This window comes from Bombina bombina, chromosome 3, assembly GCF_027579735.1.
Source record: "Bombina bombina isolate aBomBom1 chromosome 3, aBomBom1.pri, whole genome shotgun sequence".
Classification (NCBI taxonomy): domain Eukaryota; kingdom Metazoa; phylum Chordata; class Amphibia; order Anura; family Bombinatoridae; genus Bombina; species Bombina bombina.
In genome coordinates this window covers 412515250-412540064 of record NC_069501.1, presented here as the reverse complement: position 1 = coordinate 412540064, position 24815 = coordinate 412515250, and the positions used below count along the sequence as shown (strand labels likewise).

The window sequence follows — 24815 nt, the reverse complement described above, 5'->3', positions numbered from 1 at the left end:
TCAGATATGTAAGGCAGCGACTTGGTCTTCTCTGCACACTTTTGCCAAATTTTACAAATTTGATACTTTTGCTTCTTCGGAGGCTGTTTTTGGGAGAAAGGTTTTGCAAGCCGTGGTGCCTTCTGTTTAGGTAACCTGATTTGCTCCCTCCCTTCATCCGTGTCCTAAAGCTTTGGTATTGGTTCCCACAAGTAATGGATGACGCTGTGGACCGGACACACCAATGTTGGAGAAAACAGAATTTATGCTTACCTGATAAATTACTTTCTCCAACGGTGTGTCCGGTCCACGGCCCGCCCTGGTTTTTTAATCAGGTTTGGAAAAATTTTTTTCTCTATATACTACAGTCACCACGGCACTCTATAGTTTCTCCTTTTTTCTCCTAACCGTCGGTCGAATGACTGGGGGGCGGAGCCTGAGGAGGGGCTATATGGACAGCTTTTGCTGTGCTCTTTGCCATTTCCTGTTGGGGAGGAGAATATTCCCACAAGTAATGGATGACGCCGTGGACCGGAAACACCGTTGGAGAAAGTAATTTATCAGGTAAGCATAAATTCTGTTTTTAATACATTTGTTTGCTGCCCTTTCATAAGTACTTTTAAGATTTAGGTTTCTAAATTTGTCCTGTTGTTCTTGTCCTGTTCTAAAGACTGGGAGCATCCAACTGACTATTGTTGGTCCTTAAGTATATACAGTATATAATGATGCTTTTCAGATTTAAAGGGACAGGCAAGTCCAAAATAAACTTTCATGATTCAAATAGGGCATGTCATTTTAAACAACTTTCATCACTAATTTCCATCTTAATATAGGAAGAGTCCACAACTGCATTCCTTACTTGTGGGAAATACTGAACCTGGCCACCAGGAGGAGGCAAAGACACCCCAGCCAAAGGCTTAAATACCTCCCCCACTTCCTCATAACCCCAGTCATGCTTTGCCTTTTGTCACAGGAGGTTGGCAGAGAAGTGTTAGAAGATTTCGGAGTAGTCTCTTATGGATGGTAGTACTCTTCGAGATGGGACTGGAGTTTTAAGCAGTCCTGTCAGCCTCTCAGTGAGAGCATGGATGAAAGTTAGAGTCCGGAGATGCAGGGAGAGTCTTTCTGCGAAACCATCCCGACTCATATTAACAGCTCCATAGGCAACCAGCGTTAACGAGTTTGCTGCCTGCTTTCTTCACTCAAGTCTATGTCAGAAGCGATGCTACTATCTGTCACACTTGAAGGGCCGTGTTCCTGTTCCACGGCGTAGATTCTGGTAAGATCATTTTATATTTTATACATGTATGATAACGCAAGAAGACAGGGTCACAGTGTGACTCTTTTTATCTGTATATAATCAAGGGTTAATATCTCTTTAGGGGAATAATCTTATATGTTTATTTGATTTTATGCTGCTTTTATGTGTGAGATGTTATGGGCTCATAGGCTGTTATGGAATATACAGGTTTCACTTTGAGAGCCATGCAGCTTACAAGCTTGGCGTGCTTTCTTATAGCAGGGATGGTCCTGTATATATGATTCATTCCCTTTTTTCTGACCGGGTGTCTATCAGAGAGGAGTCATAAATCTCTGTGCTGTCTGGGTCATAGGAGGTGGTGAGTGCCCCAGCCATTGGTGTATAAGGGTGCCGTTTTTTTAAATAAAATAAGATGTTTTATTTCTCTAGTTCTCCGGTTATTGCACTAGCGATGGAGGATTCTGTTACTTTAGAGGGCACTCCCTCTATTCCTAATGAGTAATTCCTGTTTATATGGTGAGGAGGCCTTAGTTCCGCCCTCTTAATTATGCTCCATATGCCTTGATAATGTGATAATATCGAACATGTTTGATACCATGGAGCCATCCACCTCTAAGGAGTTGTCGTCCAGTGAGGTGCGTACCCTACATTCTTATATCTCTACACATGCAGTTTTCCCGTAGCAATGCTGATCCTCCATCTGGAGGGGGCCTTTTTTCACCAGACGTTACTGCACAGTTCAGACGGCGGTGTTTGCGGCCTTTAATGCCTTACCTCCCCTGCTAAGCGCAAGCGAAAGGTTACATATTGCACTCCTTCCCAGAGTACATCAGATACTTTATTGGATTTAATTGAAGTTATCCGAGGATGAAGTTCTTTCTGAGACTTCAGAGTATGAACATTCTGGGTCGGAGTCTGCTGCCTCTAAACCTCCGGCTGCGGAGGAACCAGACTTTAGTTTAGGAATTTGCGCTTTCTTCTAAAGGAAGTTTTTGGCGAATGCAGAGGTTCCAGAGGCCAAATTGCCTGATGAACCTTTAATTCCTAAATTGGATAGAGTTTGAGGACAGGGGTGGTACCTTATCCTTCCCTGCTCCTGTTAGATGGTGAACATTATTAAGAATGAATGGGACAGGATTGGATTCCTTTTCCCCCTCTTCTCCCTTTAACAAATTGTCCCCGGTCCTGGACTCTCAATGGAGTTGTGAGGTTCCGTCCCTAAATGGGATGGCGTTATCTTCACCCTTGCTAAACGTACTACTATCCCGCTTGAGGATAGTTCTTTATTTAAAGAGCCCATGGATAAAAGATGGAAACTCTGTTAAGAAAGATGTTTTCAACATATGGGATATTTGTTTCAACCAGTGGCGGCTGTTGCTGCGGTTACTGGAGAAACTACCTTCTGATGTTACTCATAGGATTTGATCGGGGTGGAGGATCCCTGTGACGTAACTCAGAAAAGATTTGCGGCCTTGAGAGTTATTAATTCTTTTATCTGTGCTGCTATTAGGCATTTTATGCGCTTGAATGCTATGGCTTCAGCTTTTTCTGTTCAGGCCCGTCGGGCTCTGGCTGAAGTCATGGTCTATGGATATGACTTCCCTTTTAAGGGAATGATTTTGTCTGGTCCAGGCCTGGACTTAATTATCTCCACAGTCACAGGGGGCAAGGGTGCCCTCCTATTGCAAGAGTATATGAACTAATCTAAGGGACGATTTTCATTCCTTTCGTTCTGATAAAGCCCATGTCAGCAGTCCGCCAGAGCAAACCAAGAGCTCTTGGAAGCTGACTCAGTCCTGGAATAAATCCAAGCAGAGCAAGAAGCTCGCCGAGTCTACGTCGGCATGAATGGGTGGGTCCCTGGTCCTCTTTGTGTAGGGGGCAGTATGTTGCTCTTTTCAGTTGCATGGTTCCGGGATGTGCAGGATCCATGGGTCCTGGGGGTCATAGCTCAGGGTTACAAGCCACCCAAGGGCAGATTCCTCCTATCTTCCTGACCAGAAAGGAGGGAAGCCTTTCTGGGGTGTGTACGGGATCTGTCCTCTAGGAGTTATTGTCCCGGTACCTATCGCAGTGAGAGGTTTGGGATACTATTCAAACCTTTTCGTGGTCCCTAAGAAGGAGGGGTCTTTCCGTCCGATTCTGGACCTAAAGTGCTTAAGCAGGTTTTTAAATGTCCCCTCGTTTAAGAGGGAGACAATAAGGTCCATTCTTCCCCTCGTTTGAGAGGGGTAGTTCATGACCATGATAGATTCCTGGACCAGCACTTCCAGTTTATTGCTCTTCCGTTTGGTCTAGCTAAAGAAATTTTTCGAAGAGTGGACCATTCGGAATATCTCCTTGTTTTTCTTTGATCCCATGGATGACAGATAATCTAGAGAGAGTTCTCTTGTATCAAGTACCAGGGTAGAATTCTCGGGTGCTATAATAGTCTCCATAGACATGAGAATATTTCTAACAGACCAGAGACGTTGCAAGCTAGCTTCAACATGTTTTGCCCTCCAGATCTCCTTAAGACCATCTGTGGCTCGGTGTATGGAGGTTATTGGTCTCATGGTGTCCAGCTTGGACATCATTTCCTTTGCCAGGTTTCACCTCAGACTGTTGCAACTGCGCATGCTGAACTAGTGGAACGGCGATCATTCGGATCTGTCTCAACAGATTTCTCTGGACAACTAATCGTGAGAATCGCTCTCTTGGTGGTTTTGTCTGGATCACTTGTCCTGAGGGACGTCCTATTCAAAAGACCATCCTGGGTGATTGGGACTACGGTTGCTAGTCTGTCAAGATGGGGAGCCGTTTGGGGTGCCAGGAAGGCACAGGGTATCTGGTCTCAGGAGGTAAAGCTCCTGATCTCTTTTTGGATCTTCGGGCAATATACAATGCTCTGAAGGCTTGGCCTCTGCTGGGTTCGTCCCAGTTAATCAGATTCCAATCAAACAATATATCCTCGGTGGCTTACATCACCCATCAGGGGGGAATAAGAAGCTCCCTAGCTATGAGAGAAGTATCTCGGATTCTGGTGTGGGGGAGACCCGCATTTGTTCGCTGTCAGCGATCCACATTCTGGGTTTGGACAACTGGGAAGTGGATTTCCTCAGCAGACAATCCTTTCATCCGGGGGAATGGTTTCTCCATCTCGAGTGTTTGCAGAGATTTGCAAAAGGAGGATCTTATAACGTCTCAATACCAAGCTACCCAGATAGGGGTAGCGGTACAGGGATCCTCAGGCGGAGCTAACAGATGCATTAGCGGTGCCTTGGAGGTTCAACCTAATTTATCCTTCCCGACTATTACCACTACTTCCTAGTGTAGTGGCCCGAGTCAAGCAGGCGTCAGTGATACTGACTGCTCCGTCTTGGCCGTGAAGGATATGGTTCGCAGATCTAGTGGGGATGTCATCTTCTCCTCTGTGGAAGTTACCTTGTCGCAGGGATCTGTTGGCCAAGGTCTCTTTGTTCATAAATGTTTAGATTCTCTGGGCTGACTGCGTGGAGATTGAAAGCTTAGTCCTAGCCAAGAGAGGGTTTTCTGAGAGGGTTATTTTTACTCTCATTCAAGCTCGTATTCTGGTTGCTCATCGCATCTATTATAAGGTGTGAAGGACCTACTTATTCTGCTGTGATCAGACCTGTGTTTAGATCTAAGGCTCCTCCTTGGAGTTTAAATCTTATCCTTAAGGTTTTGCAACGGGCTCCGTTGGAGCCTATGCATGAAGTAGACATTAAATTGTTGTCTTGGAAGGTTCTTTTTCTACTAACTATTGCTTCTGCTCGCAGAGTCTCTGAGATTGCTGCCTTGCAATGCAACCTTCCTTATCTGGTGTTTCATGCCGATAAGGCTGTTCTAAGAACTAAGTTAGGTTTTCTTCCTAAGGTTGTGTCAATTCGCAACATCAATCAAGAGATTGTGGTTCCTTTCTTTTAGATGCAAATAATTTTTATTAACAGTTTTTCATATACAATAACAGCAAGAGTAAGCACACAGTTGTCTCACAGTACAAAAGAAAACACAAGTTCTCAAAAATTTCAGTACACTGTATACTTATATTGGGTACCAAAATATAGGTATAAAGGGGTAAATCAAAATGTGGTTCCTTTCTTATGTCCTAATTTCTTCGCCAAAGGAACGTTTACAACGTATTTCTGGATGTGGTTTGTGCCTTGAAGTTCTATCTTCGGGCCACAAAGGAATTTAGACAAACCTCTTTCTCTGTTCGTTCTCTTTTCCGGGAAGCTTAGGGAAGAGAGCCTCTTCGACTTCCTTAACTTTTTGTCTGAGGAGTGTCATCCGTTTAGCATAGAAATGGTGGGACATAAGCATCCTCTGAGGATTACAGCTCATTCTACGAGAGCAGTGGTTCCTCTAGGGCCTTCAAAAATGAGGCCTCTATCGATCAGATTTGTAGGGCGGCTATCTGGTTCTCCTTACATACTTATTCAAAAATTTTACAAGTTTGATGTTTTTGCTTCTGCTGAAGCAGCCTTCAGGGAAAAAGGTTTTGCAGGCTGTGGTGCCCTCAGATTAGGGTCCGCCTCTTTTTTCCCTCCTGTTAGCATTCCGTGTAGAGCTTGGGTATATGTTTCCCACAAGTAAGGAATGCAGCTGTGGACTCTTCCCATATTAACATGGAAAACATAAATTATGCTTACCTGATAATTTCATTTCCATCTGTATGGGAAGAGTCCACAGCTTCCGCACGTATTATCAGATGGGCAGCCCTAAATTTGAATTTTTTTCTTCTGGCACCTTTTTCACCCTGATATTTCTCTTACTGTTCCTTATTCCCTCAGCAGAATGACTGGGGTTATGAGGAAGTGGGGGAGGTATTTAAGCCTTTGGCTGGGGTGTCTTTGCCTCCTCCTGGTGGCCAGGTTCAGTATTTCCCACAAGTAAGGAATGCAGCGGTGGACTTTTCCCATACAGATGGAAATGAAATTATCAAGTAAGCATAATTTAAGTTTTTGCTTTGTTCTCTTGTTATTCTTAGTTGAAAGCTAAACCTAGGTAGGCTCATATGCTAATGTCTTAGACCTTGACCTTGGCCTTATGTGAAGGCATTTTGACAGTTTTTCCCCACTAGAGGGCGTTAGTTCATGTGTGTCATATAGATAACATTGAGCTCACGCACGTGAAGTTACCTAGGAGTAAGCACTGATTGGCTAAAATGCAAGTCTGTAAAAAGAATTGAAATAAGGGGGGAGTTTGCAGAGGCTTAGATACAAGGTAATCACAGAGGTAAAAAGTGACTGTCCCTTTAACTACTTTAGCCATGCGGCTTGGTCAAGTTAAAAGTAGCACAGGGTCTTAAGACTCATTAAATAAAGGCAGTCTATGCTTCCTGGACAGTAGGGTATAAAGTATCAGTCACTGATCACTGTAATTTGGTCTTCTCTGCATTCATAAATGGATTTTAGGTTTATGTTTCTCCTACATAGGTGTGTCCGTTCCACGGCTTCATCCTTACTTGTGGGAATATTCTCTTCCCTAACAGGAAATGGCAAAGAGGCACACAGCAAAAGCTGTCCATATAGCCCCTCCTCTGGCCCCGCCCCCCAGTCATTCTCTTTGCCGCTCTGAACAAGTAGCATCTCCACGGGGATGGTAAAGAGTTTGTGGTGTTTAGTTGTAGTTTTTATTTCTTCTATCAAGAGTTTGTTATTTTAAAATAGTGCCGGCTTGTACTATTTACTCTACAACAGAAAAGTGATGAAGATTTCTGTTAAAGAGGACTATGATTTTAGCACTAGTAACTAGAATCCATTGCTGTTACCACGCAGGGCTGTTGAAACCAGAGAACTTCAGTTGGGGGTAACAGTTTGCAGACTCATCTGCTCCAGGTATGACTAGTCTCCTTTCTAACAACACATGCTATTGCTAGAAGACTGTCATTTTTCCCCTCAGGGAAATGGTAAGCCATTTTCTTAAAACTCAGTAACAGATAACAGACTTACTTTTTTTGATCTTTGTGCTGGTAGACACTGTTGTGGGCCAAATCGATTGACTTATATCACATTTTTATAGCAGTTGAAATGTTTTGTGAACATATATACACTTGGGAACGTTTTAATTAGATCGGGCATTGTATTAGACGCCTAATCTAGTCAGGAAGGCCCCTTCACTCTAGTATGCTGAGGGACGAAGCCTGATTTTCGCTCCTCAGTTGCGCAGTTAATATCAAAGGCAGTGCATGCAGCTTCATGTGAGAGGGTCCTGTGTCTCAGAAACAGACTCCGGAAGGCTTATTTCTGTGTTGGATAACCCCTAAGGAAGGTAAAAGCTACAGCAAAGGCTGTAGCAGGGACTGTAGTGTGTAAAACCGGTTAATTAGAACAATTAGCTCCGGTTTGCTTATTTAAGGGTCTAGAGTCTTTATTTTTTGTGTGCAATACTTTCAACGCATTAAGACACTGGGGTATAAATTTTATAAAAATCGGATATTGCCTTCATAGTTTTTTCAACTTTCAGAAATAAAGTGTGTCATTTTACTATTTAAAGGGACAGTAACGGTTTTGCTTAAAATCTTTTTAGTGCATTAATAGCCTGCCTAAAGCTGTTTAACATGTCTGTGCCATCAGATAACCTATGTTGTGTGTGTATAGAGGCCAATGTGGTTCCCCCTTCGAGTGTAGGTGATAATTGTGCCATAGCGTCCAAACAAAGTAAGGACAGTGCTGTCACATTTAATAAAGTTGCCCAAGATGATTCATCTAATGAAGGTAGTGGGGATAGTTCTACATCCTCTCCTTCTGTGTCTACACCAGCTTTGCCCGCGCAGGCGACACCTTCTGACGCGCCAATGCTTGTTTCTATGCAGCAATTAACAGCAGTAGTGGATAATTCTATAGCAAATCTTTTATCCAAACTGCCAGCATTTCAGAGAAAGCGTGATTGTTCAGTTTTAAATACAGATAAAAAGGATGAACAATTAGACACTGACGATGCCTTATCTATTTTACCCTCACTTCAATCGGAATTGGCTGTGAGGGAGGGGCTGTCTGAGGGAGAAATTTCTGACTCAGGAAAAATTTCTCAACAAGCAGAACATGATATAGTAGCATTTAAATTTAAGCTAGAACATCTCCGCGCCCTGCTTAAGGAGGTATTAGCTACTCTTGATGACTGTGATTCTATGGTAATCCCAGAGAAGTTGTGCAAATTGGACAAATTCTTAGAGGTTCCAGTGCACGATGACGCCTTTCCAATACCCAAGAGGGTAGTGGACATAGTGAATAAGGAATGGGAGAAGCCGGGTATACCCTTTGCCCCACCTCCTATATTTAAGAAAATGTTTCCCATTGTGGACCCCAGAAGAGACGCATGGCAGATGGTCCAGAAGGTAGAGGGAGCAGTTTCAACGTTAGCGAAGCGCACAACTATTCCTATAGAGGACAGCTGCGCTTTCAAAGATCCTATGGATAAAAAATTGGAAGGATTGCTTAAAGATTTTTGTTCAGCAAGGCTTCATTCTTCAACCAGTTACGTGCATTATTACTGTCACCTCAGCGGCGTCTTTTTGGTTCGAGGAATTAGAAAGCTCGCTCCAGAAGGAGACTTCATATGAAGAAGTCATGGACAGAATTCACGCACTTAAGTTAGCTAATTCCTTTATACTGGATGCCGCTTTTCAAATAACGAAATTAGCGGCGAAAAACTCAGGTTTTGCTATAGTGGCGCGTAGGGCGCTTTGGCTAAAATCTTGGTCGGCAGATGTGTCGTCCAAGGCTAAATTACTTAATATTCCTTTCAAAGGTAAGACCCTTTTTGGGCCGGAATTGAAGGAGATTATTTCAGACATCACTGGGGGTAAGGGCCATGCCCTCCCACAAGATAGGCCTTTCAAGGCTAAGAACAAGTCTAATTTTCGCTCCTTTTGCAATTTCAGGAACGGACCGACTTCTAACTCTACAGCCTCTAGACAAGAGGGTAACGCTGCCCAGCCCAAACCTGCATGGAAGCCTGTGCAAGGCTGGAACAAGGGTAAACAGGCCAAGAAGCCTACTGCTGCTACCAAGACAGCATGAAGGGGTAGCCCCCGATCCGGGACCGGATCTAGTAGGGGGCAGATTATCTCTCTTTGCTCAGGCTTGGGCAAGAGATGTTCCGGATCCCTGGGCACTAGAAATAGTCTCCCAGGGATACCTTCTAGAGTTCAAGGGACTTCCTCCAAGGGGAAGGTTCCACATGTCTTGCTTATCTTCAGACCAGATAAAGAAACAGGCATTCTTACATTGCGTAGGAGACCTATTAAAGATGGGAGTGATAAACCCAGTTCCCTCAGGGGAACAAGGTCTAGGGTTTTACTCGAACCTGTTTGTAGTTCCCAAAAAAGAGGGAACTTTCAGGCCAATTCTGAATTTAAAGATATTAAACAAATTCCTCAGAGTTCCATCTTTCAAAATGGAAACCATTCGGACGATTCTGCCAACAATCCAAGAGGGTCAATATTTGACTTCCGTGGACTTAAAGGATGCGTATCTGCATATCCCTATCCACAAAACTCATCATCAGTTCCTGAGGTTCGCCTTTCTGGACAAACATTACCAGTTTGTGGCTCTTCCATTCGGTTTAGCCACCACTCCCAGAATTTTCACAAAAGTGCTAGGGTCCCTTCTAGCGGTCCTAAGGCCGAGGGGCATCGCTGTAGCACCTTACCTAGACGACATTCTAATCCAAGCGTCGTCTCTTTCCAAAGCAAGGGCTCATACAGACATTGTTTTAGCCTTTCTCAGATCTCACGGGTGGAAGGTGAACATAGAAAAAAGTTCTCTGTCCCCGTCCACAAGGGTTCCTTTTCTGGGAACAATAATAGATTCTGTGGAAATGAAGATTTTCCTGACAGAGGTCAGAAAGTTAAAGCTTCCAAACGCTTGTCGAGTTCTTCATTCTATTCCTCAGCCCTCCATAGCTCAGTGCATGGAAGTAATAGGACTAATGGTTGCAGCAATGGACGTGGTTCCTTTTGCTCAAATTCATTTAAGATTATTGCAGCTGTGCATGCTCAAACAGTGGAATGGGGATTATGCAGACTTGTCTCCCCAAATTCAAGTAGACCAGATAACCAGGGACTCACTCCTCTGGTGGTTGACTCAGGATCACCTGTCTCAGGGAATGAGTTTCCGCAGACCGGAGTGGGTCATTGTCACGACCGACGCCAGCCTCTTGGGTTGGGGCGCGGTCTGGGACTCTCTAAAAGCTCAGGGTCTATGGTCTCGGGAAGAGTCTCTTCTCCCGATAAACATTTTGGAACTGAGAGCGATATTCAATGCGCTCCTAGCTTGGCCTCAACTAGCGGAGGTCAGGTTCATAAGATTTCAGTCGGACAACATGACGACTGTAGCGTACATCAATCATCGGGGGAACAAAGAGTTCCTTAGCGATGAGAGAGGTATCCAAGATCATCAAATGGGCGGAGGATCACTCCTGCCACCTATCTGCGATTCACATCCCAGGAGTAGACAACTGGGAGGCGGATTATCTGAGTCGTCAGACTTTCCATCCGGGGGAGTGGGAACTTCACCCGGAGGTTGTTGCCCAGTTAACTCAACTATGGGGCAATCCGGATATGGATCTGATGGCGTCTCGTCAGAAATCCAAGGTTCCTCGCTACGGGTCCAGATCCAGGGATCCCAAGGCGGCACTGGTGGATGCATTAGTGGCGCCCTGGTCGTTCAATCTGGCTTATGTGTTTCCACCGTTCCCTCTCCTTCCCAGGCTTGTAGCCAGGATCAAACAGGAGAAGGCCTTGGTGATTCTAATAGCTCCTGCATGGCCACGCAGGACTTGGTATGCAGACCTGGTGAATATGTCATCGGTTCCACCATGGAAGCTACCTTTGAGACAGGATCTTCTAGTACAAGGTCCATTCAGACATCCAAATCTAGTCTCTCTGCAACTGACTGCTTGGAAATTGAACGCTTGATTCTATCTAAGCGTGGGTTTTCTGATTCGGTTATAGATACTCTGGTTCAAGCCAGGAAACCAGTGACTAGGAAAATTTACCATAAGATATGGCAAAAATATATCCGTTGGTGCGATTCCAAAGGGTTTTCTTGGAGTAAAATCAAAATTCCTAGAATACTTTCCTTTCTCCAAGAGGGTTTGGATAAAGGTTTGTCAGCTAGCTCTTTAAAAGGACAGATATCTGCTCTGTCTGTTTTACTACACAAACGACTGTCAGCCGTGCCAGATGTACAGGCGTTTGTACAGGCGTTAGTTAGAATCAAGCCTGTCTACAGACCTATGACTCCTCCATGGAGTCTAAACTTAGTTCTTTCAGTTCTTCAAGGGGTTCCGTTTGAACCCTTACATTCCATAGATATTAAGTTACTATCTGGAAAGTTCTGTTTTTGGTTGCTATTTCTTCTGCTAGAAGAGTTTCTGAATTGTCTGCTTTGCAGTGTTCTACTCCCTATCTGGTGTTCCATACAGATAAGGTAGTTTTACGTACCAAGCCTGGTTTTCTTCCAAAAGTGGTTTCCAACAGGAATATTAACCAGGAAATAGTTGTTCCTTCCCTGTGTCCGAATCCAGTTTCAAAGAAGGAACGCTTGTTGCACAACCTAGATGTGGTCCGTGCTCTAAAATTCTACTTAGAGGCAACTAAGGATTTCAGACAAACTTCATCCTTGTTTGTTGTTTATTCTGGTAAGAGGAGAGGGCAGAAAGCTACTGCTACCTCTCTTTCCTTTTGGCTGAAAAGCATCATCCGATTGGCTTATGAGACTGCCGGACGGCAGCCTCCTGAACGAATTACAGCTCACTCTACTAGGGCTGTGGCTTCCACATGGGCCTTCAAGAATGAGGCTTCTGTTGATCAGATCTGTAAGGCAGCGACTTGGTCCTCACTGCATACTTTTACAAAGTTTTACAAATTCGATACTTTTGCTTCTTCGGAAGCTGTTTTTGGGAGAAAGGTTTTGCAAGACATCCGTTTAGGTCGCCTGACTTGTTCCCTCCCTTCATCCGTGTCCTAAAGCTTTGGTATTGGTTCCCACAAGAAAGGATGAAGCCGTCGACCGGACACACCTATGTAGGAGAAAACAGAATTTATATCTTACCTGATAAATTCCTTTCTCCTACGGTGTGTCCGGTCCACGGCCCGCCCTGGCTTTTTTGTCAGGCTTAAATTTTTTTATCTCTGTACACTACAGTCACCACGGCACCCTATAGTTTCTCCTTTTTCTCCTAACCGTCGGTCGAATGGCTGGGGGGCGGGGCCAGAGGAGGGGCTATATGGACAGCTTTTGCTGTGTGCCTCTTTGCCATTTCCTGTTAGGGAAGAGAATATTCCCACAAGTAAGGATGAAGCCGTGGACCGGACACACCGTAGGAGAAAGGAATTTATCAGGTAAGATATAAATTCTGTTTTTCCTGACGGTCAAAATGATTGAATAGAGGATTCTCAACAATTTTTGCAGTATGTTTGATATCTATGCACTTTGTTTTGAAAGTCATTTGTAGGTGTCTTTGTGTCCTGGGTGGCCTGTTTGGCATTGTATGAAATATTTAAGTTAAATTGTATGCCATGTGAATGTGTGGTTCCTCTCCATGTACTTTGGGAAACAGGGTTTATAATCTGATGAAGGCTTCTATAGAAATATTAATATGTATTGCCTTTATTTTCTTAACACTAAAGTGATGGTATATCCTAGCGTTTTTGAAATAAAAAATAAAATACTTCATGCTGAAAGTTCCTTCTTTGTCTGCAGCATATGCTGCGATGAGCTCCTCAGGCCGCCCACGGCAGAACGCTATTTTTCAGTGGGGTGATCTTAGCCAATAGCGTGCTAGCTATCTGGCATAATACCAGCTGGACTTCATAGCTATTGGCTAAGAGGTGAAAACGCCAATTTAAAAAAAAAAGTGTTCTCCTGAGGGCGGCCATACGTTACAGGCAAATAAAGGAACTTTCAGCATGAAGTATTTTGTTTTTTATTTAAAAAACGCTAGGATTTACCATACTTTTAAAATAAAGGCAATAAATATTGATATTTCCATAGAAGCATTCATCAGATCCTGTTTCTCAAAGTATTTTATACTTCATGACTGAAAGTCCCCTTTATTTGTTGCACTTGTAAATCCTAGCATTTCAAATACGCTAGAATTTACCATCACTTTAAAAAGACTAAACGACTTGTAATATTGGAAATGCCTAATGTCTAGTGGGATATGCAATTTATTTTCCATTGATCACATGGCTCATAAGGTAACATGAATCTCCTCATTCAAAAAAAATTTATTTCTTTTTTTAATAAGTGATCATGTCATTCTCTATATTACTGACTGTAGTCAAGTAGAAATCCCACTAAACTTAACATTGATGATTCTTGTGGTTTTCAACATCCTTCATTATCTATGTACATATATTTATAGTGTTCATATATTATGTATTTTTAGGTGTGTGCGTTGGAAATACAGATAGCCGCCATTTTGTAAACCTGACAGAGAGCATCTATCGATTCAGCCCAGTGGTAATGAAACAGGAGGATGTGAACAGGTGAGAAGCTTCAGAACCTTCAAACTTAACTACTGTATATGTTTTCTCTTCATTTTTTTTTTTTTTGCTGTAAATCTGTCTCCATATACCCAAAACATAATTTTGTTGTATTTAGGTCTGCAGATGGGGTTAAACACTTTGTTAAATCCCTCTTCAGAGCAGCCATGCACTACTGAGACACACCAGGTGATCCAATGACAAAAGGCATATGAGTAGTCACCAATCGGCAGCTAGCGCCCAGTAGTGAATTTCTGATCCTGAGTCTACCTAGGGGGTTAAAGGGACACTATACCCAAACATTTTCTTTCATGATTAAGGTAGAGAATATCATTTTAAACAACATTCCAATTTACTTCTATTACCTAATTTGCTTCATTCTTTAGATATACTTTAATGAAGAAATAGCGATGCACACGGTGAACCAATCACAGGAGGCATCTATGTGCAGCTACCAATCAGCAGCTAGATATGCTTTTCAGCAAAGAATATCAAGAGAATGAAGCAAAATAGATAATAAAAGTAAATTAGAAAGTTGTTTATAATTGTATGCTCTTTCTAAATCATGAAAGAAAAAATGTGGGTTTCATGTCCCTTTAAATAGAGACTGGGACTTATCAGTCTTTATGTAACCCTAGTTTCAATATTTGATAGAATTTTATACAGTCTAGATTCTTGTGAGTTATATCTCCTAGTCTGATTATTCATTCTGCTATATGTGAATAGAACTCACTTATGTATTTAAATTTCCTTTGAAATTATGTAAATAATGTTTTTTGCACACAGTTGTATAAGTACTGAAGGAGTTAATATGTAAAATGACTGTGAGCGCCACCTAGTGGCAAGTAGCTATATAAGTGGGTAATGTTTGTTAGTATGGCATGGCATGAATAAGGGATAGTATCCCGAAACGTTGCCGTTCTGTTTGTCTATTGATATTTAATAAATAATTTTTTGCTGTCACTTCCACTGTGCGGTTTGAATCTACCTAGGTATTACCTTTAACAAGAGAACAACATAAATTTAATAACAGAAGACAATTGAAAATCCTCTTAAAATTGCATGCTCTTGAACCAATTAATTTTGCACTTTCATGTTCCTTTAACTTTAAAAACAATGGACAGAATCACCACTGATTTGCACAGTCTTTGCAATAAGCATACTGTATCCTCCATTCTGGTCTATCAGAATCCCCTTGTGAAGTGTATCAAGACTTTTTATGGAGTTTTCAAGTTTATATTCTACACTGTAGACTTGTTAAAAACCCATCTGGCCTGTTTCAAGTGGTCTGTTTCAAGTGCTGTTCAGAAAGCCTTTGTTAAATTCTTATGCATACTTCGTTCACATATTAATAATACACCATCATAGTTTTTTGTTTGGTTTCATAAAAAATAGTTCTCAATGTACAATTTTATATCATGAAACTTGTACTCAAATGTAATATCATCCGACTTTTAAGTTAATTTAACAATCACTAAAAATGATAGGAAATAATTAATTATGAGAATGTCATTAATTCATATTAATGATTAAATGACAAGACCTGCATTCAAACACATGTGGCAGTTCTGATCAATACTGAATTATTGCCAACTATATGTTTCTTTTAGCAAGGTGGTGAGAGTCTATGATCCATTACCTTTGGCCACTAGGAGGAGGCATTATGTCAGGCATTTTTAGGTTTGGGCATATACAAAACTTATTTCACCCTATTGTAGGCCTTGAGGTGCGTTAAGTATTGATGGTAGCGGTCGGCTTCTTTTTTTCACAATTCTTTTTGTTAGTGCCTGTATGTTTTTTCACGTGTCAGGTTCTTTGTTCGCATTCCTTTCTTGGTTAGCGAGCGTCATCTTATGCCCATGTTGATATTTGTTTCGGTCCTTTAATTAGTGTGCATTGGCTTCTGCATGCGTAATTTTTTTTGTGGTTTTATTCTTTACACTCATCATGTGCGCACCAGTAGGTGTGCTATTTGACATTTTTGTGTTGTGTTTTTTAGTACGCTTTGTTACCCTTTAGTGTGAGGGCTTATCTGAGCAACTTTCTAAAGATTCTGATAATAAAGAGTTTTCAAACCAAGTGAAACTCTTGTAGACAGCTAATGCTTTCATTTGTGATGCTGTAGTTGATATTAGTAAGAGCAATGTTATGAATAAGGCACTGGCAGCTTTAAATAGGAGGGCCTTATGGTTGAAATCATGGTCTGCTGACATGGTTTCTAAATCTAGACTTCTGTCTCTCCTTTTTAAAGAAATGGTGTTGTTTGGGCTGGTCTGGATGACATTATTTCTACTGTGACTGGTGGGAAAGTAGCCTTTCTCTCTCAGGCTAAGATGTCTGAATGGTAAATCCAGGGATTCTAACAGTTTTCATTCTTTTCATCAATTTAAAGTGAATGCAAACTTCAGGACATTCGTTAACGCCATATTAATCTTTTAGCCTATATAGGGCAACTTTAATTCATATTTTTTTTTTTTTAAAAGCACTAATATCGCTAAATTATACCTTTGAATTTTGTCGGTCTTTCCGCAGTTCCTCCGCCCGACATATTGGCTGTTTGATTGACACTTCATGTGAAATCCAGTTCCCAATCATTGTTCCCCCCTGGGGGGTTCAACCCCTATTTTGAAACGTCATGCGCTTGTTCTGCGCATGCGCTAAAAAAAATTCTTCCTACTCAGTCTAGTTGCGCGTTCACAAGTTATGATGGGCAGGATTCTGCTGCTGCGATCTCTGACAGTATAGTATTCAATGAATGTACTTATTCATTGAATACTATGTTGCAATTTAACGAAAGAGACTTTTAGCGCATGCGCAGGTCCACAGCTCAACGGATACGTATAGTGCGGGTGGGAACGCTCTATGTCAGACAGTGCAGAACTCGGAAGTGGCGACTGGGAGGAGTCCAAGCGAAAACGGCAGAAAGCTTATATAATAAATATAATAGAGATGGTAGGTTTTATTAAAGAAAAATACTTAGCGGTTTAACTAAATAACAGTACAGCAATGCTTAGGAGGAATCGTCACAACGAAAATTTACATTCATTTTAAGAACCAGAAGTCCACCATTTTTTAACAGAAGCAGGGTTCTTCTGGTTTCTTCTGGAAGACAAACCCTATCTGGAACAGATCAAAACAGTCCAAAAGCCTGTTTCCACTACCAAGTCTTAATGAAGGTGCACCCCGATCCAGGATCTTCTGGTAGGGGGTAGATTTTTAGATTATGCCTTTTTCAGGGGACTTGGTTTTATTCTCTTTGAGATCCTTCTGTACATTATTTACCAAGGATACAGAATAGGTTTTATATATATATATATATATATATATATATACATACACACAAAAACTCCGTGAATTTGCTCCCGTCCCTTACTTTACCTCAATTTGTATCTTTTCTGTCTGAAAATTAGCAGTGCGCACTGTGCTGCTCTACTTCTCCGCACATGGTAAAATAGCTGGGGAGGGCATTGAAGGGAGGGGAAAGACCTTTTGTCAGCCGGGCTGTTTAAAGAAGCGGTGCTCTCTGAAACTACTGAAGATTCAGCACCACCACTCTGTGGTAGTTACACTCTTGGCCCCAAGCAACTGCCAGGTTCACCTAAAAATGGCCCTGAGAATCGGTGGAGGAAAAGAGACAGCTCAGCACAATGTCAAAAGACAAGAGCAGAAATGATGCTAACAGCTCTGCCCACCTACTCCCACCTCACTGCATTTTACAGATTGATAATGCGTGCAGGGCTAATGAAAGTTAATTTAAAAATTAAATTAAACTAATCTTAAAACAAAATTATTAAATAAAATATTGCTACTATTTGCAAGTTTGGCTGTAGGGTAGAGAAACTGTGTGCACTAAAACTTAACTGTGCGCTCCATAAAAATCGCACAGAGGGAACAGTGGTTGTACTACTGCACCAATAAATCAACTTTATTGGAAGTGTATTCTACTTACCAAAGTGTTATGTAGTGCACCACCAGATTATTTCTGATGACAGAAAACCTTACCTTAGTTGACTGTGTACAAAGCTACTCAGACAAGCACAACAGGCCTTTGCTGTGTTTCCTGCTACTACACAATAATTATAAACTGTGCAGGTAATGTTAATAATCCATGCCAATATACAGCGCCAGCAAAACAAAAAATTAATGCAAGCCTACAGTACAAGTGGCTGCAATTTATCATAGAGAAAGTGTAAGTTACTGATAAACCTGAACTGTCACAGAAGAAAAATCTTTGGCAAAGAGCAGCAAAACTTCAAATACAAATTGAGAAAGTTGTTTTGCTTTGTGCATCTAGGAGAAAGCACAGCAAAGTACGATAATTATACTTGGAGGGACCCACTAGCATCCTCTTCCACTCCTTTGCTACTAGTGCCCCCATGGCAATCCTAGTGCCCCTTCCACCTCTTATTCCTATTAGTGCCTCCCTCAGTACTCCCAATGCCCCCCAGGGGGCAGTACCGCCCACTTTGGGAACCACTGATATATAATATACTTACTAATGCAATGCAATCTTTTCTTACAACAAGTATTTATTAGAAAAGTCATACAGACTGCACTGTCTCAGAACTAAACACAGAGTTTTTTTCCCTCACCACCCATATATACCTTAAAGGGACATTAAACACTTTGAGATGATAATATAAAATTATAAATCGTATATATAAAGAAACTCGGCAATATACTTTGTTTATTTTGTCCCCTTTTCCTGTAATTCCATTCTGAAATTGTGAGTTTTTCAGTTCCTGTTAGAAATGGAAGTACAGAACACTGTTATATTCTACACAGCCATTGGCTGCACACTCTAGTGACCTTTTTATAACTGTCCCTGATTTACCACAGTAGAGAAAGTAACCTAAGTTACAACATGGCAGCTCCCTTTGTTTTATGAACACTAAAAGTTTTAGACTTATTTTGTCACTATTTAAACAACTAATGAAACTTAAAAATATACATGTACATGTTATTTTCAGACTAATCTTTTCTTTGAATGCATCAATCTATCTAGCATTTATGAAGTGTTTAATGTCCCTTTAATACTGGTCACTTTGGTTCTGTCTCACTAGGGAAAATTCATCAGTCATCTCAAACATAGGAGATAAGGAGAATTATACATTTTGATGTCTGTTTATTCATAGCATATGACGAAATATCAGAAATATCAGTTCATGCCTTTTTCTCTTCTCTCCTTATAGGGTCTAGTAATATAGGGAAGAAGACCAATCTCATTAAAGTTTCTCCCTATTCCATCCTGGCTGAAGACTTTATACTTTAGTATTGAAAACTTGAATGTCACTTTAATAACATTTTGTTCATTAATAAGTATTGAGCTTGTCCGTTTTAACTATATCTTATTAACACCCTTATTAAGAACAATTTGTACATTTCCATTCACAGGATTCATGGCCTGAATGAGAGGATTTCTACAGAAGGATTTGAACGCCTTGTACAATTTTACTATCAGCTGATTCAAAATTCTGACTTAGACAAGCTACCCAGGCCTCACCTGTCAACTCATGAGCTCTAAGTTGTAGAAGAAGAATGTTCTGGTTTATATGATTGTCTCTCTTATTTATTGAAATAGAAACATAATCAGAAGTGTTTAAAAGACCCACTACCAAAGACTTGCAAATAATTAATATAATTTTAATGAGCTAATGGGGCCTCCTGTAACATATGCTTTAAAGGGACAGTCTACACCTTAGTCATCTTAAAGTCTCACCTTAGATTAAGCTGCAAATAGGCTCCTGCCCCTTTCTATATCATGCAGCAGGAACAATAAAAAAGTTATTTTAAAAAATGAATATTGTTTCTGGCCACTTTTGAAATGGCTGCCGAGCTCCGCCCACTGATAACATCACGATCTGGGCTATCAAATATTAAGTAACTTTGCCAACTTTATTTCCTTCTTAATATAAGGAGAATCCACGGCTTCAATCCTTACTGTTGGGAAATACTGAACTTGGCCGCCAGGAGAAGGCAAAGACACCCCAGCCAAAAGCTTAAATACCTCTCCCCGATCATTCTTTGCCTTTTGTCACAGGAGGATGGCAGAGAAGATTTTGGATCCTTTTGGTTAAGGAGTGTTATCCGCTTAGCTTATGAGACAGCGGGACATAAACATCCTCAGAGAATTACGGCTAATTCTACTAGAGCAGTGGCTTCATCTTGGGCCTTTAAGAATGAGGCCTCTATGGATCAGATTTGTAAGGCGGCTGCCTGGTCCTCCTTACACACTTTTTCTAAATTTTACAAATTTTATGTTTTTGCTTCTGCTGAAGCAGCCTTCGGGAAAGGTTTTTCAGGCTGTGGTGCCTTCAGATTAGGGTCCGCCTCTCTCTTTTTGTCCCTCCCGTTTTCGTTCAGTGTCCTCTAGAGCTTGGGTATAAGTTTCCCAACAGTAAGGAATGAAGCCGTGAACTCTCCTTATATTAAGAAGGAAAACATAAATTATGCTTACCAGATAATTTAATTTCCTTCTGTATAAGGAGAGTCCATGGCCCCCACCGTATTCTCCGATGGGCAGCCCACTAAATTTTGTTTTTCTTCTGGCACCATTTATACCCTTATATTTCTCCTACTGTTCCTGGTTCCCTCGACAGAATGACTGGGGGAAGTGGGAGAGGTATTTAAGCCTTTGGCTGGGGTGTCTTTGCCTCCTCCTGGTGGCCAGGTTCAGTATTTCCCAACAGTAAGGAATGAAGCCGTGGACTCTCCTTATACAGAAGGAAATGAAATTATCTGGTAATCATAATTTATGTTTTTGTTAAAGGGGCATGAAACCCAAATATTTTTTTCATGATTCAGATAGAGAATATAATTTTAAACACTTTTCTAATTTACTTCTATTATCTAAATTGTTTCCTTCTCTTGGCATCAAGGAGCAGCAATGCACTACTGGTTTCTAACTGACCACATGGGTGAGCCAATGACAATCGGTATATCTATGCAGTCACCAATCAGCAGCTAGAACCTAGGTTCTTACTGCTCCTGGGCTTAACTAGATAAACATTTCAGCAAAGGATGACAAGAGAAGGAAGCAAATAAAAAAAAATAGAAGTAAATTGTAAAGTTGTTTAAAATTGTATGTTATGTCTGAATCATGAAATACATTTTTGGGGTTTCATGTCCCTTTAAGTTTAGGTTTTTAAAATTAATTTATTATGGAATCATAAAAAATGGTTTTATATTGATAGAAATTATTAGTGCTTCATACATAATGGTTTTGACAAATCTAAACAACTTCTTTTGCAATGTAATTTTAACTTATCTGATTTTTTTAATAAAACTTGTTTGGAAAAATAAATGAATAAATAAGTAAAACAACCAATATTTGTATATTTGAGGACCTCGAAAAACAAAATTTTTGATCATGCATTTTAAAAAAATATGCTTTAAACAATACTAATAGTATATTCCTGTTTTTATTTTAAATTTATTATTTTTTTATTATTTTTTTCCTATTAATTTCTTACCTTTTTTTATTTAATTTATAAACGTTCTGCTTTACAAACCTGATGTGAGGTCATATATTGATGCAGAAGACTGAGAGTTCCTCAGGCCTAGCAGGAGCTCCAGAAGGAAGAGTCTGTAGAGGATGGGATGTTCAGGAGAGTCCATTATATATTATTCAGTCCTAATTAAATTCTTTAGTTCCTAATCCCTCTAATTAACTGGTTTTCAAACCTGTCCTCAGGCCTCTCCAACAGGCCAGGTTTTCAGGATTACCTTGGATGAGAGCAGATAAAATAACCATGTGTACTAAGCAGCTGATTATTTCACCTGTGCTCCAGTTCAGATATCCTCAAAATGTGGCCTGTTAGGGAGGCTTGAGGACAGGTTTGAAAACCAGTGATCTAATGTTATAGATCAAATCATTCAAACAACACTCCAATAAGTCAAAGTATTTCATTTTTACTAAGCTAGCTTCATGCAGTTATTAGTGATTGAGTCTGTTTGATTGGGTGAGGATTTTAAAGTATTTCTCATATATAGTGACACAGTGTAGGGCTTGCTTTGTGAGTGTGAACGTACGCTGCCAGTCTTTACTAGATATGGATATATTGAGTTTTTGTTCCCATTTTATAATGTGGGAGGCTTTATCATCTGGCGCAGCTCCATCCATTAAGTTATAATGGACGGACTAAGGTTTCCCTAGTCGGAGCCCCTGTTTCCACCTAGTTTCCCACAGAGTGAGTTGGCGAGTTGAAGAGGGCTGAAACCCCCAACTAGACAGTAGACTTGTTACTCTGGTGTGTTCAAAGGCTAAGTAGGGTGGGATAGGGGCTGTGGCTCTCAGTTGATCTAGTGTAGTAAATTAGTTTGTCTGATTAGATGACCACATGTCTGCAACCCTCACAATACCCAGTCTTGCCCATGTAGCTGCATGTGAATCGGGTAGTCCCTTCAGGAGACCAGAGATGGAGGTGATAGGGGAAGGGTGGGGTGCTATGTGTTTATAGTGCCTAAGCTGTTCCCATGTGGCCATGCATTCTTTTATGATAATATTGTCTATTGCTAGAGTCCATCTACAATGTGGAGGGGTCCATATAAGGTCTTTCAGGGAGACTTGGTGAGGTAACAAGGCTTGTTCTAGTGACCTCCACTTACTGTTGGAGTCATTGATGCCCCATTGTGAAATATGCGTAAGCATCGCCGCCTCAAAATACCGCGTTATGGATGGGCAGGCCGCCCCCCATGTACTCTTGTTTATTGGAGGGTTTTATGCCCTATTCTAGGGGGCTTGCCTTGCCATATATATCTGGTAATTTCACTCTGGAACTGAAGTAAAGTGTGCTTGGGCACTCGGGTCGGGAGGCACCTAAATAAGTAAGTTAACTTGGGGAGAAAGCTCATTTTAATGGCTGCTATTCTCCCCAGCCATGATACCGATTTGTAGTTCCATTTATGTTGTAGGGATCGCAGTTCCGACAAAAGGGGTTGATAATTAAATTTAACAACTGTAGGGATATCTTGTGACAACTTAACTCCTAGGTGTGTGAAATGGGAGGTCCTAATGACAAACTTATATTGGTCTTGTATATATTTGGCCACTTCATCAGGAAAACCCCTCATAAATATCTCTGTTTTATGTTGGTAAAGTTTAAAGTGGGAAAGACTACCAAACCTCTCCAGAATCTCCAAGTCTGGGTATGGTTTGTAAAGGTTTGCCGGAAAAGACTGTGGTGTCATCGGCAAAAAGTGCCACCTTATTGGTCGTTCCATGAATGGTTATTACCTCCAGTGCATGGTCGTTTCTAATATAAGCTGCTAAAGGCTCTATCGCCAGAGCAAATAACAGCGGAGAAAGGGGGCACCTCTGACGCGTCCCATTGGAGATGGAGAATGGGGTTGAGCTGAATCCCAGTCCTCTAACTAAGGCTATAGGGTGAGAATAAAGTGCTTTGATGGCCCGGATCGTTCGTACCAGGAATTGAAAGGTTTCCAGGACCTTCCAAAAGTACTCCCATCGAACCCGGTCGAGTGAGATTACTGCCATGGGTCTTTTTAATCTGTTAGATTCCGTATGAATATTTAATAATCTCCTAGTATTATCCAGGCCCTCCCTACCCAGGATGAATCCCACCTGATTGGGATTTATGAGGCCTGGTAACATATTAGAAAGTCTGTTTGCGAGTAATTTTGAGAAAATCTTAATATCCGAGTTGATCAAAGAGATCGGCCTGTAATTTGTGCAGAGCGTGGGGTCTTTATCTGGTTTGGGGATGGTAATTATAGTCGCCTCGAGGAACTCTTTGCGAAATACGCTTTCAGTGTTTGCTAGGTTAAAAAAACTGAGCAGCAGCAGAGTTCCTGAATATAAGTTTTATAAAAGATTGCCGCATACCCGTCAGGCCCGGGAGCTTTAAGAGATTTTAAATTTTTAATGACACGTTTTATCTCTTGGAGCGAGAAGGGGTTATTAAGGGACTATTTTTGGTCCGTGTTGAGGGAGGGAAGTTGAAAGGATTAGGTTAGAAAGGAGCTTATAGTCTCAGAGGGGGCAGGATTGGCTTTATTGCTTTTGGCGTACATGGTTTGTTTAAGTTTGAGGAGGTTGACTTGGGTCCTTTAGAACTCAATCTGAACGATGTGGAGCCTAGTTTCTTTCATTTCTTTTTTATGACACGATGAGTCCACGGATCATCTTAATTACTAATGGGATATTCACCTCCTGGTCAGCAGGAGGCGGCAAAGAGCACCACAGCAAAGCTGTTAAATAGCTCCTCCCCTCCCACTCCAGTCATTCTCTTTGCCTACGTCAGTAATATGAAGTGGTATAGTGAGGTGTTAGATTAGATTCTTCAATCAAGAGTTTATTATTTTTAAAGTAGTGCAAGATTGTGCTGCTTTGTCCTAGGGGTAGCCGTAGTCCATATCAGTCTCTTCAGTAGAGCAGTGGTGGCTTTAGAGCAATGGGAACTTGTGGGACATAATTCTCACTGCGCCTCCCATAATTTGATGCTGCCCTAATCATGAATACCTGAGGGATATTTACTCAGGAATTTCTCCTCTTTCACAGGTCCATGGGAGGGAGAGGACCTCTTATACCTGGTGAACTGCCTGGCTGTTGGGCAGACATATGAGGTAAGTGCCACTTTTATATTCTGGGGCTCACTCAGAAAAAAAGGGGATGCACTTTACTTCTATACACACAATACAAGGGCTCATAGGATTTGCACTTTATTGTTGGGACATGTATACTCTCAGAGTCTGAGGGAAACAGAATAGCAGCAAGCAGGCACTGGGGCTTGGAGACGCGGATTTTATGGCTCTGGTGGGGGTTTTTACTCTCTCGGGGGCTTATTTTAAGCAAAATGCCGACCGGGAGAGGATATTCTGTTAGAAACACCCACGATGGGTGGAGCTTCCGTTTGCGCGCCTTTTCTCTGCGCCTCAGTGTTGCTACGCATAACGGGACAGAAGATTGCTGTCTCTTGCCTAGAAGCGCATGATTCTTGTTAGTACATGCGTTTCTAGGAAACGGAGCAGGGAAAGCTTTTCTATTCTATACCGCAATAGTGCTGTGTCGTCCCCCTGTCGAGTCCGGATCGTGGCCTAAGAGAAAAAGAGGTTCTCAGC

At 41.4% G+C, this 24815-nt stretch overlaps 1 protein-coding gene across 1 annotated transcript in view; it reads left to right on the top strand.

Annotated features, from left to right (window-relative positions):
- Positions 1-21063, top strand: part of PM20D1 (peptidase M20 domain containing 1) — a 124909-nt gene extending 103846 nt beyond the window's left edge. The window contains exons 12-13 of the mRNA XM_053706604.1: positions 13640-13739; positions 19131-21063. Coding sequence (XP_053562579.1) covers positions 13640-13739; positions 19131-19260 — 230 coding nt within the window. The 3' untranslated portion in view covers positions 19261-21063. The remainder of the gene's footprint in view (positions 1-13639; positions 13740-19130) is intronic.
- The last annotated feature ends 3752 nt before the right edge of the window (positions 21064-24815 follow it).